Source organism: Myotis nattereri (genome assembly GCF_964212035.1).
Source record: "Myotis nattereri genome assembly, chromosome: 14".
Taxonomy (NCBI): Eukaryota; Metazoa; Chordata; class Mammalia; order Chiroptera; family Vespertilionidae; genus Myotis; species Myotis nattereri.
The window spans coordinates 56,794,826-56,812,090 of record NC_138089.1 but is presented as its reverse complement, the minus strand read 5'-3'; the positions used below and the strand labels follow the sequence as shown (position 1 = coordinate 56,812,090).

Here is a 17,265-nt window from a genome sequence, read left to right as displayed (position 1 = left end):
GGCCGGGCCCTGCCGGGTCTGCACGGCTGTGGGTGTGGAACCAGCCAGGCCCGTTTTCCCCTTCATTGCGCCCGTTACGGGCACACCATTTGGTACACGGGTCTGTGGGGGTTCACGGGGGCAGCTAGGGCACAGATCAGAAATGTCTGCGGCTGCCCCTTCGGGGTCCAATGTCCCTGTTCCTTACCCTTGGGGACCACTGACCTCCTCTCCGTGCCCCTCGCTGGGCCTTTCCGGAAGGTCCTGGAAATGGGGTCGCGCAGCCCGTCAGCTCATGCGTCTGCCTCCAGGCCTCGCTCCCCCGTGTAGCAGGCCGGCCGCCGTGGACAGTGTGGAGACGAGTGGGCGTGGCCGTGCTCCATAAAACTGTATCTGTGGGCACTGGCCGTTTTGTTTCGGGTAATTTTCCCGTGTCATGAAAGCAGGATTCTTCTTTTGATGGTTTTCAGCTAAATGGAGAAACCATTCGTAGCTCCGAGGCCGGACTAAAGCAGATGGTGGGGTGGGGCGGCCTCAGACAGACAGAGTCTGCCAACTGCCTGCCCCATGAGCCCCGGGCACGCAGGAAGCGTGGGCTCCAGGCCTCACTGTTGGCTCTGACATGTTGGAATTTCTGCTGCCGATTAGAAATGGAGAAGGTAGAGTGGTTGAGTGTCTACCTATGAACCAGGAGGTCACGGATCGATTCCTGGTCAGGGCACATGCCTGGGTTGCGGGCTCCATCCTCAGTAGGGGGCATGCAGGAGGCAGCCAATCAATGATTCTCTCTCATCATTGATCTTTCTCTCTCTCTCTATCTCTCCCTCCCTCTCTCCTTCTCTCCCTCTCCCTTCCTCTCTGAAATCAATAAAAATATATTTTAAAAAGAAAGAAAAGGAGAAGGAATGTGTCACCCCAGCAGAGGGCCGTGTCCCTGGAGCTCACCACATTAGCAGCTGCTCCCTCCCTCTGTCTCCACAGAATTATTTTTAGATGGATTCAGCACGGGGGACCATTCGTCCCGCTGTGTCTGGGACACGTTCACTTACACCTGTTTTCCCTACTCGTTGATGCCTGTTTTTGCGTTCAGATTGTCTTGATGAAGAGGCGAAGGTATATGGCCGACCCAGAGTGAGCTGGACAGCCTGCAGAGAGGAGCTGTGGGGAGCCGCCGGATAGCAGGACCCTCCCTGTGCCCGGCAGGGGGGTGAGGCGCTGCCTCTTACCCACAGAGCCGCTGTGGGAACCCGTAGGGATCCCTGTTTGGATGTTGGGATCGGGTGTGGCTGCGTTCCACCTGCGGAATGAAAAAACACATGCACTTTCTGGACCCAGAATTATTTATCCAACCAAGTGTCTCTTTTCTTAAAAATAGTTAGTCAGAACGAAGTTTATGACCTGAATATAAGTAAGTAGGACTTTCTAACTGTGCCTGACTCTATCATAGAGGTTTTTCCCCTGCTTAAACTTTGTTAATTGCTCAGATTCTCCTCATTTGTGTGTCATGTATTATCTATCCTTCTGAGCCAGGCAGAATATGTCCTTAAACAAGTCACGGCACTAGAAGTTTAATGAGGTTGTGTTCTATCAGACGGCCGTTACAAATGCTCAATGCGAAGGATGCCTCGTTTTTAATAGTGAGTGTGCATATGGCACACTCGTAAGGAACCAAGGTAAACATTTTGTCTTCAGCTTCATTCTTGTAGAAGGGTGGAAGGGATGGTCGAGAACATCCCCTGACCCCTAGACCACAAGGAATGTTTACAGCGGAATGGCGGGTTTGGGTGGGGCGGTTTCTAGGAAGATGCCGCGTTTAACTCGGTTGAGGTACATGGTATCGTCCTGTTATTCCTGCTTCACCGACGAGAAACACCGAGTCTCAGAGAGCGGAGGTGACTGGCCTTAGGCGTGGAGTTTGGGGGAAAGTGTGACCGCAGACCGGGGCCAGGTAACTGCATGTCAGAGGTGATGCCACCGGCGGCACCTGACCCTCAAGTCGGTCTGAGTGGGCCGTTTTTTTTTCCAAAAACCGTTACCCCTTTGAGTACATGAAGCTTTTGCGAGCAATCAAAACCCCTTTTAACAGTTCTCACCCTTACACCAAATGGTGACTTCCTTGTGTTTTCCCACCGAAGTCAATTATGGAGTCTTATTTATCATAGGTTTCCGTAAAACATCAGGTTTTAATAGTGAAATTATCCATCAGCGACTGCCATTTTTCTCTTGCCTCAGAACTGTATTAAATATGCTATTTTAGTATTAAATAGTAAAGTAAACATTACAATAAATATTAAAGTAAGCTCCACCATTAACAGAGTGTAGCCTATCTGTGGAAGAAGTTTCATAAGCTTGGTGTTTGTTGGTCTTCAGAATTATTTTATTCGCTTTAAATATAAAGTTTGTGGAAATGGATTTCATTTTCCTCTGAGTGTGTCCTCTTAGTGACTTGCTATTTCAGCATAAATGCAGCATTTTAAACTCTCAGCCGGAGGAAATGAACACCACGTGTTCATCTGCCAGAAACGCTGGAGCCAAGTCACAACAAGGAAATAGAGAAAGTTTGTGTTTTTTCATCAAAAATGCGAATTTGCTCCAGCGAGACTTCCTGCCAGGTATTGGCGTGCGGGTTGAAGAAACGCCAAACAACCCGGCTGTGTTAGACAGTTTACCGCCCGCCTCGGGGGCTGGGAGTGGCAGGCGCTCGCCCAGCGGGGCACTGTGGCCAGCGAGCGGCGATCCTCCCCCCGCCCCTCGGCTCCCCGCTGGCCGTGATGGTCTGGTGTCCGGACAAAGCGCCTCAGCTCCCAACCAATACACCATTTTCACATCTGTCTCCCTCGGCAAGAGAACCCCGCTGTGTTGCCAGGACGCTGTGGGCACAGCTGGCTTCGGCTCTGCGGGTCCCACATTGCAGAGCCTTTGGGTAGATGCCCCGGGCGGGGAACACCACACCGGTTTTGTGAGTCAAGTAATTAAAGTGGACTCTTCTCACCTTGCTTTCTTTTCAACAGTTAGAACTTCATTTAAAAAAATGCTCTGTGGCTGGTTCGCGTGGTTCAGTGGTTGAGCGTCAACCTATGGGCCAGGAGGTCATGTATCGATTCCCGGTCAGGGCACATGCCCAGGCTGCGGGCTCCGTCCCCTGTGTGGGGCGTGCAGGAGGCAGCCCATCCATGATTCTCTCTCATCATGGATGTTTCTCTCTCTCTCCCCCTCTCCCTTCCTCTCTGAAATCAATAAAAACGTATTTTTTAAAAAGTGCTCTGTGCACAGTGAACGGTGGGTCTTCTTCCCGCCCCACGTCCCAGGTGCCCAGGCAGCCAGACCCGCTGCGCCTCCTGCAGTATTTTAGGTGCCAGCCCCGAAAAGCAGGGACGCCAGCCGGTCCAGCACCTGAGGATTCCCATCCACACACTGCAGGTTCTTTCCTGTCGGAACCTGTGGTTCTGATTTCCCCTCCCCCTCCACACACCCACACACCCACACACACACGCACACACACGCACACACACATACACACACACACACACACACGGCTGTGAGATAGTCCACAGCATAGACCAGAGACTCCAAGTCTGGTTCCTAGACCTGCAGCATCCGCTTCACCTGGGAACTTCCTACAGAAGCACCTTCCGGGCCCCACCTCAGAGCTGGTGCGTCAGACACACCTTGGGCATGGGGAGGGATGGGGGGCAGGGCAGGAGCCTGCATGGTTTTTTAAAAAAAGTATTTTTATTGATTTTAGAGATGAAGGGAGAGAGAGAGAGAGATGGAAACATCAATGATGAGAGAGACTCATGGATTGGCTGCCTCCTGCATGCCCCACAATGGGGATCGAGCATACAACCCAGGCATGTGCCCTGACCGGGAATCAAACCGTGACCTCCTGGTTCCTAGGTCAACGCTCAGCTATGCGGCTGGGCAGGAGCCAGTGTTTTAATAACAGCTCAGGGGGTGCTGCCCAGGGCTCCAGATGACCCCTGTCCTTCCTAATGGTTTCTATGACAACCGTTGAGGCATTCCCAGCCTTTTTGTTTGGTAAACAGGGCCTCAGAAGAGATCTGTGTATTCAAATCTTCGGTGGAGAGTGATGGAAGTCAGAACGTTGCTCTCCAAGGTCACCCCATCCACATGTCCACCAAGGGTATGGCATTTTTCTTAGTATTTCTGAGCAAGCTTGCTTCTGCTTTTGCTTCTATAGTCTGGGAACTGGAATCCTTGAAAACTTTTTAAAGCTGTATATCAGAAACATGTGTGTGTAAAATGTATTTCTAATTGCTGCAAAGCAGTTACCAAGCTTACCTGCAGACTGAAGGAGCGCCCGGGATGAGTTCCCGAAAGCCTCCTGCATTTGGAAGCTGGAGCCATTAACTCTCAGGAGGTGAAGCCATAGACACAGCCATAGACTCGCTACTAAATGATCACATGATGACTTATGATTATAACCCATTATTGTAAAACTAGAGGCCCGGTGCACAAAATTTGTGCACAGGTAGGATCCCTAGGCCTGGCTAGCATTGAGGGCTAATCAGGTCCTTCCGGCTGCAGGTCGAGGCCTTCCTTCATTCCACGCTGTTCCCTGGTGGTCAGCGCACATCATAGTGAGCAACTGAACTATGGTCTCCCGGTCAAACTCCCAAAGGGACACTTTGTATATTAGCCTTTTATATATATAGATTAAGAGATGCACTTCTGCCCTGACCAGTTTGGCTCAGTGGCTAGAGCATCGGCCTGTGGACCGAAGGGTCCCAGGTTTGATTCCAGTCAAGGGCATGTACCTTGGTTGCGGGCACATCCCCAGCAGGAGGTGTGCAGGAGGCAGCCGATGGATGTTTCTCTCTCATGGATGTTTCTAACTCTCTATTCCTCTCCCTTCCTCTCTGTAAAAAATCAATAAAATATTTTTTTTAAAAAAGAGGTGCACTTCTATGTGCTCTTTAGAGAAACGTGTCATTCCATCGCCTGGTGAGCCATAATTTTCATGCACGTCTCTTGCTTGATGACAATGTGCCAAACCTGTTCCTTGAAGGTTAGGGTCCTGGGTCAATATTTGGGGCTCCCTGAGTCAGGGACTAGTCAGCTGGGCTCCTGGATGTTTGTGGGTGGCTGATTCATGCCAAGTTTCAATAAATGTCAGAGTGGAAATAACTTTAGTTCACCCAGACTTACATTTTCATGAAGGACAAAGGATGCCGGAGTGTTTTCTGACTACCAGGTAGACTCCCCTGTGTCTGAAATTTCAGTGTGGGTGGCCCTCAGCTCACGCACCCCCCACCCCCCGCCACCCACCCCTCCTGCCCAATCAGAATCCTCGGGGGCGGGGCCTGGGATCTTCACTGGAACCTCGCTCCCTTGAGGATTATCATACACCAAGGTGGTTTTTATTCTCTCTATTAAAAATGATGGCTGGTGTTCTTCTTAATTGCGCAAAGATGATTAAAGAGATTGGGGCTCTAGGAGAGTACATAAATAATTCAGATTTAAACTCTTTGCTGCAGTGGTGTGATTTACTTAAGACTCAGAACCTCATCGAAACCTAATTAATTGGATGTTCCGCCCTTTCCTCTTGCTCCGTCCTTCCTGTGGCGAGGTGAGTGGCAAAGGAGTGGGCCCGAGCAGGCACAGCAAGAAACCACAAAGACGCGATGTTCATTTTACTACACGATGCATCGATATTTATGGTTTATGCCCAATAGCTGCTGAAAAGACCTGCACTGGCTTACAGGAGGAAATTAATATAAAATAGGGCAAGCCCAGATGAAAGGAGGAGGACATTTATATATATATAATTTATTTCAGAGAGGATGGGAGAGGGAGAGAGAGAGATAGGAACATCCATGATGAGAATCATTGATTGGCTGCCTCCTGTATGCCCCCTACTGGGGAGGGAGCCCGAAACCCAGGCATGTGTGCTGACCACCGGGAATTGAACTGTGACCTCCTGGTTCATAGGTTGACACGCAGCCACTGAGCCATGCAGGCCAGGTAGAAATAGGAGAGCATTTAAAAGGATCAGAGGCACGTGGGGGTGTTCGTGCTACCGCTGGGAAGTGCCCTGCTGGCCGCCACCGAAACACAGAGCCTATAAATGCTCCGTCTCAGACATAGACAGCGTGTCCAGCTGCCAGACAAGGCTGACTTCTCCTGCGTCCAGGCAGAGGGGGATGCGGATGAACAGCAGTGGGTATTGTTTGTTTAACAAAAGACAAGGAACGCTTTGCAAAAGATGCAGAAAACGAGTTGTGAGGTGCGCCATCCGGTAGACGTGAAGGCCCTTCGTGAACAGGAGCAGCCACGGGGGACACTCTGTGTGGTCTGGGGGCCTGTGCTCACAGCCGGTGATCAGTGTCCTTCCCACGGCTGCGAGTGACGCCCCGGTTCCCCTTCACTCCCAACGGCCCCCACGTTCTCCCCGTGTCACAGCCGGGGAAGCTCAGGTGTGTGTGTGTGGGGGGGTGACGCCTTCTGAGCTGCTCAGTGAGCAGGTGGCATCTGAGCTCAGAGCCTGTGAGGGACCCTACCCTCTGCAGACTCGTCAGGGTCACCCGCCTGGTGTGTTTCCTGGAGCCATTGGCGAGGTAATAAGTGGCACATCGGGGAATAGGGTGACTATGTCAGTATTTACAGTGTCACCGTCTCTCCTTTCCCAGGCCACGTCCAATGTCAGGCCCCTCTAACAGGTGCCCTGAGACGTGGCCAGTGTCTCGTGGTTCTGTGGTTCCTCCGTGGTGTTGGTTAGAAGTCTGTGTCCATCTGCCTCCCATATGGCAGTGGTCACAGCATAAAACGGGTGTTCATGTGAACATCAACCAGGAGGAATGATGAGGTTCATCTTACTCTCACCGGGACAGGAATAGAGAAACCTTCCTGTTTAAAAAGTCAAGTTACGCCCAGCCGGTGTGGCTCAGTGGTTGAGCATTGACCTATGAACCAGGAGGTCACAGTTTGATTCCCCGTCAAGGCACATGCCCAAGTGGCAGGCTTGATCCCCAGTAGGGGGCGTGCAGAAGGCAGCCGATCAATGATTCTCTCATCATTGTGGTTCCCATATCTCTCTCCTTCTCCCTTCCTCTCTGAAATCAATAAAAACGTATTTTAAAAGTCAAGTTACAGGACCCGTACTGCCGGGAGTTGTGTTCTGAGAGGGCGAAGCCCAGCCCGTCATCATGGTGGCAGGTGCACCAGACACGGGCCTGTGGGCGCCATTCTCCCCCCAGCCTCACGGTTTCTGGCACTTTCCATAAGCGGAGGTCCGACGGCTGAGACCCCATTCGGGCAGTTACCACGTTTGTTCTAACGATGATGCGCTTGCATTTGCCCCGTTTTCCCTTCGTCCTGCCCTCTGCAGCAGCACCGGTGCCCTGCTCGCTCTCTGACTTGTGTGCATTGTTGTGCCTTAGACATTTAAACCGAGAAACCTCTGCCCAGGGCTCTCTCAGGCACGAAGGGGGGGGGGGTGGCCTGGGCTGATGGATCCACGTGGCACCTGGTGCAGTAGGTGATGCGTGTCTGAAGCATAACTTGCACCTTGTTCTTTGCTGCTTGTGGCCCTTGGACGTAATTTGTGGGGGAAACAAGTGGCATGAATCTGCTTGTTTGCAAAGCCCCAGAAACACAGGCAAATGCAAAGGTTTACTGATAGTGAGGTTTCCATGGCAACAGGAAGGAGATCATAATATTTATATCCTTCTATTACTATGCTCCAGTGTATTTTAGGGTATGGTGTGAAAAGGACACAATAATAGACGCACGCTTTTTTTTCTTAAATCACTATATTAGGCTAATATTTTTTTCTTGGCTAAGTGTTTTTAAAGCCTTCATAAAAATTTCCAGGAACTCATTATTAAAAACATAACTTTTTATTATTCCCCATTAGTTGTCAATTACATACTTCTGTTTGTGAAAGTTTTAAAATGACTGTGCATGACACCGTGAGCCTGACCCAGGGTTAAAGTTCGGGGGAAAGGCACCCGTGTCTTTAAACCCCGCACTCAAGTTCAGTGGGAGGGTTTTTCTTCGCTCTTCGCCTGGTGAGCTTTAAGTCAGTCGTTGAAGAGCTCCTCAGCAGAGAACAGAAGTCAGCCACGCGAGGAAGTGACCTCCGCTACGGTCAGCCTCCCGCCCACGGACAGGAAGGTACGGTTCTGTGTGGGTTCGTGTGGAGCGAAACCATGCGATGACACCTGTTCATACGCTGAGTCCGTAATCCCCGTGCCCAGGATTCAGGGATGAAGCTCACTTTCTAGCCAGGATGGGGGTGGGCACTAAATAAACAAACGACAGTGAACACACTGAGCAGCATTGTGTGAAGTCTCTGAAGAACCATGGCTGTCAGACTGTAGAGACTGGCGACTAAGGGGGCACTGACGGTGGGTGTTGTGTGCGCCCTCGGAAAGCTGTGTCCCTGACCAGCCCCTTCGACCCCACATCAGCCCCAGGGAGTCCTGGGCAGGCGTTTCCTCCTCGTTGGGAAAACAGAACCAAAGCCGGACAGGTTAGGGGCGCAGACAACTTTCAGAGGCGCAAATACATCTCCTCGCTCGGCCCTGGGGGCACTTGAAAAGATTTGTTGAACAGTTGAGTGGATAGGGGAAAGAATACTGTTCGGTAAATATGACTTTCAAATTGGGCAAATAGCATCCTTTTGAGCATTTTTTCTAAGGCCAAGTTTCTGCAGACTGAAGGCAGTGAGAGGCTTCAATGTCCATTGGGTGTGATGTTCCTCTCTCCAAGCTAGGAATCGGGGGTGGGTGGGAGGCGGGAGGCCACCAGCCCGGGGCTGACTCCCCGTGAGCAGCGTGGCTTTGGGCAAAGTCCCAGTTCTCTTTGGTTTTGCGCATGTGAAATTGGGAGGAAGGAGAACACACGTGACCTGTCTCACGGGTTTCTTTTGAAAATCGGTTAAAAGCTGAGTATCTGTAGAGGCTCATGCATGGGAAGTCATTTCAATCCTTTTAAAAAAATCTCCATGTCACTTGAATTAGGGAAGTACTTTATTTCGACAGTTCATAAGTAATCGTTGATGTTTCTCTCTTATTTTGATAAGCCTTTTCAGTATGAAATGATCACTTCATTAAAGAAAAATAAAGCCAATTAGCTTCTTTTTTTGTAACCAAGGTGCTCTTTGAATGTCAGCCTATAGGCCTCCTCCTCCCCCTTCACCCCCAGTGAGCCAGCCTGCTGGTCTGCAAATGGGCTGTTGAGGGGACTCCTTCAATAATAAACTATTTGTAAACAAGGGTAAGGATTACATATTTGATGATGTTTCCTGTAGTGTTAGGAGAGTCCTTGGTTTGCTAGTGTGTTTTTACTTTTCATATTCCTGTGACAGATAAAAGCAAGGGTATAATGCAACAAAGAATATTCATCGTTAAAATCACAGGTCTTAAAGGCAACTGTTCCATGAAATTTATAAACGGTCCCCCTGACAGATACACTCAGCCAAACCCCAGAGTGCAAAGATCAGGAGCTCTTAGACTCACTTTGTGCATGGAATTCGGCAAATATTACTGAGCAACTGCTCTGCTAATTGCAGGGCAAGGGCAGTAGACATGCTGAGGTTCCCAGGGGGAGGGAGCGCCCATCAAATGCAAGAGGTTAAGTCAGATAAAAGGAGCTGGAGCCTAAGGAGAAGGGGCTTTGTAGGAGGTGAGTGACACAGGTGGTAGGTGGCGGGGGAGGGGGGGGGGGCGGGGCTCACCTTGCCTGAGGCCTAGTGAGCACTGGTGTGTCCTTCCCTACCCCCCCACCCCGCCCCCATTCTCCCCTCTCCTCCTGCCCCTGCAGGCTGCTCACTCAGGTGCTGGAGAACCTGCATTTGCATAAGAGGCAGCATCTCCCAGGGTCTGAGACATTTGCACAGAATCCCACCGCAGTTTTAGTGACAGACACAGGGGCAGGCCGTCCGCCCCGCTTCCTGGCTGAAGGTACCGCTGCCACATTTTCTTCAAGGCCCTTAAAAGCGTTTTAAAAAGTGTTTGCGACCGTAATTAAGATACCTCACTGCAGTGGTGTGATCTTGTTCCCAGGCTCAGGACCTTGTCACCTGAGGAGAGCTCTTCAGTGCCCAGTGGGCGCGTGGCTGTGTCGGAGTGGAAGGCTCCAGGGTGTGTGTGGGGAAGCGATTATTAGGGCTCCCCAGCTGCACCCCTCAGTTCCACGGGGAGGCTTTGAAATAGAAGGTTCCGTGGGTCTTGAAATCCCAGCTCTCTTGGTCTGGCGGGGTTTTGTGTAAGAACACCGGCTCTTCCCATGGCCCTGTTAAAACCAAACTGGCTTTTAAGATACAGCTTTCACACGGATGCGCTGGGTTCTCCCAAACCTCTGGTGCCCCTGGAGACCTTTGTTTCCAGGAGAAGGAGCGTGGCTCAGTGGTTGAGCGTCGACCTATGAACCAGGAGGTCACGGTTTGATTCCTGGTCAGGGCACAGGCCCGAGTTGTGGGCTTGATCCTCAGTGTGGGGCGTGCAGGAGGCAGCTGATCCATGATTCTCTCTCATCGTTGATGTTTCTATATCTCTCTCCCCCTCCCTTCCTCTCTGAAATCAATAAAAAAAAAAAATAATAAAAAATATTTCTGATGCAGCCTGGTGCACAGGTGGTCTACAAATCCCAGTTACCTACATTTGCAATGAGACTCCCAGGTGGTAACGAGGCCAGGGCCCTGGACCACACCCGGGGTGAGATAAACTAAGAATCTGGGAGCAGAGCCATAGGAAGCATGTTGAAGCCAACACCATCCACTTCTTGCTGTGTGGTTGCATGTGGATGTGTGTGGAAGTGTGTGGATATGTGTGGATGCGTGTGGATGTGTGTGCTCCGTGAACCGGCCACGTCGGGCCTCACAGATAATGCCCTGTCCTCACAGGCTGTAGAGGCAGCACCAACGCAGCATCCTGAGCCGTGGTCACACCTGTGCCCGGCAGGACTGACTGGTGCTGCGGGAAAAAGGTTCTTCCTTTCAGGGTGAGGAGACGCGATTGTTCTAGAACTATTTCACCCTTTTTGCGTATTCTGGCTGAAATCAGCGATGACTGCCTTCCACGGTGTGAAGTTATGTAACCGCCGGAACAGGAATTGGGCAGGAGAGCAGCAAGGCTGACACCCATGGGTCGTCAGAAAGGCACCTTTTGGTTGTTGTCCATGTGTGGGCTCATCCTGGTAAGCGGTCCCCTCTCCCCACCCTCTCCCCTACCCCCGCTTAGCCTGGACCCGTCGGAGGGTGGAGTTTGGCAGTGCTAACTGAGCTGCATTTCAGGAGCCTTGCTCTGTGATAATATTGCACTTTACTCACACATTTAAGGGTACGTAATGCTCGGTTATCATATCATTTTTGCAGGGGACCTCTGGTTACAGTAAGTCCAGAACACATTCTGGCTCCTTTTATAGCCACGTATATGTGAGCTTCGCTGATTTGCTTTGCCCGTGCTTGTAACCAGCAATGTAATACTCATTCAGAGATAATGAAATGAAGCACTTCTCTCATTTCCCTCGGATGCACCGATTACTTTTTTATTAACCCTCACCTGAGGATATGTCTTCCATTGCTTTTAAGAGAGAGTGGAAGGGAGGGAAAGAGAGAGAGAAAACACATTGAGGTGAGAGAGACACATCGACCGGTTGCCTCCCACGTGCACCCTGACGGGGGCTGGGGAGCAAACTGCAACCCAGGTACATGCCCTTGACTGGGAATCGAACCCACAACCTTTTGGTGCCCAGGCCGATGCTCTAACCACTGAGATTCACAGGCCAGGGCTGATGCACAGATTTAAAGTGCATAGAACAGTCAACATGTACTAGTATACAGTTTGTAGTTTTACCAATTTAAAGATAATTATTTTGCCTTTTACATTTTTCAAGGCAGAGTTGAAATTTTCTAAGTTACCCCCTCAAATACACGCACTGCCTCCTTTGCATGGTCGCCGCGTGGACGGTCTGCGTCCACGGTCAGGAACCATGAAACGGGTGTATTTTCCCACAAATCACCAGTGCAGTCGCCTGGAGACGGAATGTGACACCATCGACTGTGCCCGTAGAAGTCACCTCCTTTTTAGTGAGACTTCCGCGAAGGGGTAAATTATTTTTCTTCCTTTCCCCCCATAGGCCTCAGCTTTGCTCCAAATAAAACCAGTAGGATTTTCTCCGTGCAGTTTAAGCTGGAGGGTGTGAGTCGGGATTTGCTGTCCTGATTGTTCTTGGAGGAAATTAAATGTTTTAAAAATAACCCACTAAGGCGATCAAAATAGCATTTGCCTCGATGGCTTCATGACCCACCGGAAGAACATTCCATGGACGATAATAAGGACAGCTTCTGTTTTTTCAGAGCTGCCAGTCAAGGGGACTGTGCGAGGTAATTCACTGCTCTCCTGCGAACTCCCCCCACTCGGTCACTGCCCGTGAATCACCCCCACAGAATTCTCCAAGATGTGGGGCCGAGAGGACTCGTAGCCACGAGTGGAATATTTTCAACGCTGTGTATAAATAGCACCACCAGTCACAGGTGGAATGACATTCATTTGTGCTCCTGATGATGACACATCTTAGCAGGAAACTGTATGAAGAGTTGGCTCGTTGCCAGGAGAAGCTAACGGTGGTTGTGATTTGGTGGATCGCTGTGACCGGTGTGGGGACCAGGCCATGTAGATACTTGGTCGCAGATGTTTCGTTTCCTCCTTTGGGTCCCCTTTCCCGGTGATATAATGCTCACACCTGCTCCGTTTGCCCTTTGGGGCAGCCCTGCTATGTCTGACGCGATTATAGAAACATGATTAGCGGGTCGGTATTGGTTTTAAATGTCACCCTACAAAAGAAAGGAGGTCACTGCACGGACATTTTGATTTCGTTCTTTCTGAAGTGCTGTTGTTTTGTTTTGTTTTCAAATCAGATCTGGAAAACTTTAAAACCAGAATGCGAAGCGCGGTGTCGGTGCGCGAAGGCCAGGGCGTGGTCCTGCTGTGCGGCCCCCCGCCTCACTCTGGAGGTAAGACGCACCCGCTTTTGCTCTTTATCGGGTCCCTTTCTGGGCAGGGCCCGCCGCCTGTGTGCCGTTACCGCATCCACACATGAGCCGCAACCCGGGCATGTGCCCTGGCCAGGCACCGAACCGTGACCTCGCAGGATGCTCAACCACTGAGCCACACCGGCCAGGCCTTTTTTTCTTAATTTATTTATCCATCCATCGTTTTATTCATTCATTGGTTGACTCGTCCAGTACCTGCTGATGTGTGGGAGATGCTTCATGTCTGTGTTAGTAAAGATGGCCCTTCCCTTACCTCGTCTTAGTACTGAGTTGAGGAGACGCTGAGAGCTTTGCTGATAAACTTGATGGAAATGCATTGGAGTCGGTATTTGTTGACTGTGCCACCCCCCACCCCCCAGTGCTCCCACTGACGTCACTGAGCTGCGCATGCAGGACATAGAAACATAGAAGGAATTCCGTCCGCAGGGCCCGGTGTCCCCAGGACATGGAGAGGTGGGTTTGCTGGGACAGGTTGCCCCATCATGACGTAGTAGGTGCTGTTTTTTAATCAGACGTGGGGTTTTGGCTCACAGCACCCAGGACAGGATACGGCTGGCATTCTGCGTCGGCAGGCAGGGGCTCAGAGCAGGTGAGTAACTTGTCCAAAGCCACACAGCAGCGGCTGGTCTCTTCCCAGAGGGTTCCTACGGTGCTCGGGTCCAGCTGGTCATTGCCATGAGAAAGCGGATCTGTGGGTTTTTCAAGAAAGCTGGAAACTGTAGGTTGGCACATTTTCCCAAAACGATTGAACAGTGTGGGTCAACAGTATGGGGCTTGAGGTACCTTCAGCCCGCGGGCCACAGCTGGGCGTCTCTTCAAGGGCGTTCCGTTGATGCTCATTTTTTTCTAAAGCCTCAGTCACTCAACTATCTGAGGGAACACAGGCCCAGAGAGAGTTAAAGGTATGGCTTACAGCCTTGAAAAATGCACTTGTGTTCGATTCGGAAGGACGTGGTTCCAAACTAGACTAATGAGAGCCGCTAATTAGGGCTCCGGAGGCGGCCGTGTTTGGAGGGAGCACCTCAGTCCCTGTGGAAACAGTTTCCAAGTTCACGTTCCGTGCTCTCCCTGGGTGACTGCGCATCCTCCACTCGCAGCCTCCTCTGCATCTTTACCTTGTGTAACAGACTGTTATATGGCCCCAAAGTCCGGATAAATCTGCCCACTAAACAGAAAAACCGTCGCGGGGTATAGTGTGTGAGCTTCTGTTATACGTAAGTGCACACTCTGCCCTTTTCTTAGACCGAATTCTGTCTTAGCTGGAAAGAGGTCGGTGTGGGAGGGCGGGATGTTGCCCACCATCCAGTTCCCAGGCAGGAGCCCCGTGTCCTCCTGGGTAAACGCAGAAACTCAGGGGAAACATGGAACTGATCCCCCAGTGTCCACCCTAAATCCTTTGTCCTTAATGTCAATGTTGGTGCAGATCTGGAGATTCGAGGATTTTTTCCCCCTCGTTTCCTCACATCATCTCAGTGCTGTTGGCGACAGCTTTTATTCGGAAGTGTTGTGCATCTTGCCACCCAGTCTTGTACTTAGTTTTTAATTTATTTTTTAATATTGAAAGAATTTTTAACATTTTTATTTTATGTTTTCCATCACCCTTTATCCCCTCTCTCCCCTCTTCCACCCCCGCCCATCCCTCTCCTCCCCGCAGTCACCACACTATTGTCCACGTCCATTTGAGGTTTACACATCCTGCTGGGACGCTGTCTGCCCCTGAGCCCCTCTCCCTTCCCAGAGCGGGAGCCACCTGGCCTCCTCCTGCAGCCCTCCACCCCAGGCTCCCCGCCCCCCGCCTGCAGCACAATCAGAAGGGAAAATTCCGGGCTCCTCATTCCGGTGGTTTTCCACGTTTATCAGCATGAGTTGTCCTCAGAGGCCCTGGTGTGACAGGGTGGCATTCGCCACAGCGTCTTCTTGTGCAAAGTGCGAGGCACTTGAACAAAAACGAAATGTTCCGAGATGCCGTTCCCCACGTCTCAGAAGTCCACCTGACGCCAGTTTGCGTTGACGAGAGACCTAGATCAACGGGTACCCGTTGGCTCTAATGGAAAGACGTCTGAAGAGAGTTTTTATTTGACCCAAATACGGGCAAAAAGGGAAAATCACGTGCAGCGTTGGTTTTGCGGCAGCCGCGCCTGCGCAGGTCAGCGGCCCGCCGAGAACTCCTCATGTCGTTTCTGCGCTCCCTGTGAGTGTGGGTGTAGGTCTCACACGCTGCTTGGTGTGGTTTCCTACGTTATTTTGGGGATGCACAACAGCTTTTCCACGTGGCTGAGTGGTAGTTATTTTCTGTGGCATTTCGGCTCCGGAAAGTTCCCATAGGAGCTTCTGTTTGGGGTACCGGGGGCATCCTGCATGTTTTTGTTAAGTTTGTCCATTTCCAGGTCTTGCACGTGGTCAGAGACAGATTTCTTGAACCAATTTAACAGGAATTGGGACAAACTAGCAACTGCGAGATGAGGACTCTGATAAGGGACACACCTACGGCGCCCTAACACATGGTCCTCGAACCCTGAGGCACAGGAGCCTCTTCTAAGCCTGCGTGGTCTGTCGGCAAAAGGACCTGGGAACCTCTGCCCACGGCAGTGCGGGAGTGGTAGAGTGGATCACATGTGGACGATCGCGCTCGGTCCCGGTCCTGGCAGCATCCCCGTCTCACTTCTCAAGCACCGGCCCAGCCAGGGCCTCCTGGGCCAGGAGACGGCTTCGCGGAAAGACAGAGGAGAGGTGGTTCTGTGAAAAGCCCTGGAACCAGGGGTGCACGAGCCTCCGGAGCAGGGAGCTGTCGGGGTCCCCCCACAGAGCTGCCCACCGACCCCACGTGGAGGTCACTTACAGAGGTCGCCGTGACCTCTGCCCAGAGCTGGCCGTGGGGAGCATGTGCGAGACCTACCCCAGCATCCGCAGGACGGAGAGGCGTCGAGAGAAGTTCATCCTCACGCCAGCGGCAGGCTCATTCCCGGCCCCTCCGAGGACACAGCCCTCTTCCCAACCCACCTCCCCCTGCCGGCGCCCTGTTCCTGCCTTCGAGTTCCGGTGACGCTTTTCCAAACCAACACTGTTACCTGGCGGGGAGGTAATCCCGGGTGAGACCTACGCCGCGCGAACCTTTTATGAAAGGCTGACGGCCCGCGTTCTGTGGAGTTTCGCTTTCCTTTCCTTAAGCTCTCCTCAGATCAGGTTTTCAAAAGTGCGCCCGGAATATTCCGGTGTTAAACCCAGGGATTTATAGAACACGAGTCGAGAGGCCAGTGGGGAGCTGTTTCCTCTGAAGAGCGCTGGCTCGAGGTTGCTGCCTCCCCGGCCGAGCAGGTCTGTTCTGCTCGTGGGCGACCTTCGGCCGGCCTCCTCCCGGGGGCGGGGGGGGGGGGGGGGGGGAGGGGGAAGGGGGGTAAGCCGGCAGCAGGACGCCGATGATTTTGGGGCCATTCTAGCTCAGTGGGACATGCGGTCACCGGAAGTTTCACCAGAGATGTGCTTGTTGCTCACAACCACCAGGCGCCGTGGGGGACCTACTGTGCACACATCGCCTCTGCTACACTTCCCTAGGCAAGCCGGAGGGGAACGTGGTCCCTTTAAATGCCAACAGGTGTTATACCTGCATAACCTGGGAGACCTTGGAATGGCTGCAAAGTTGTGTGATGTTCTGCCATATTTATTTCCCAGGACATTCCAAACTTGCTTTTTAAGAAGGTTCTGGGGGGATGCAACACAATACGTTTGTCAGGTTATATGGGCGCATGTGGCACCCCAAAATAACTACAATAGTAACGTCAAGGACCACAGATCACCGTAACACATGGGAGAATCGTGAAAGTGTCTGCAACGTTGCAAGAGTTGCCACAGTGTGATGGACACGCAGCGACCAAACGCTGTCAGGAAAAGAGTGCCGATGGGCGAGCTGACGCGGGGTCACCCCTGACCTTCAGTTTGTAAAAGACTCGGCGTCCGCGAAGCCCTATGAAACGAGCTGAGCCCGCCCACGTGTCCCCTGGATCTTCGCTTCTCGCAAGCTCCTCTTCACGTTAGCCTGAACGTTACCTGGAAACACAGCACAAGTTCCAGCTTCATACCGAAACGTGAAGTCGAATCCACTGTCAGCTGTGGTTTGACCCCACCAAGCAGTGGCCACCGGCCGGAGAACTGCTCCTTAGAACGGGACTCCGTTTGTCTTTTACTTCCTTCTCTACAAGATCCGGTTCTGCAAGCAGAGTGGGGTTGTCATTTTAGGCCCAAAAAGAATTAATAAGTACAAGCTCGCCCTG

The 17,265-nt window shown here is 51.7% G+C and overlaps 1 protein-coding gene across 1 annotated transcript in view; it reads left to right on the top strand.

Annotated features, from left to right (window-relative positions):
• Window positions 1-17,265, top strand: part of CNTN3 (contactin 3) — a 118,555-nt gene that overhangs the window by 55,750 nt on the left and 45,540 nt on the right. The window contains exon 5 of the mRNA XM_081106594.1: window positions 12,863-12,958. Within this exon, the coding sequence (XP_080962720.1) occupies window positions 12,863-12,958 (96 nt within the window). The remainder of the gene's footprint in view (window positions 1-12,862; window positions 12,959-17,265) is intronic.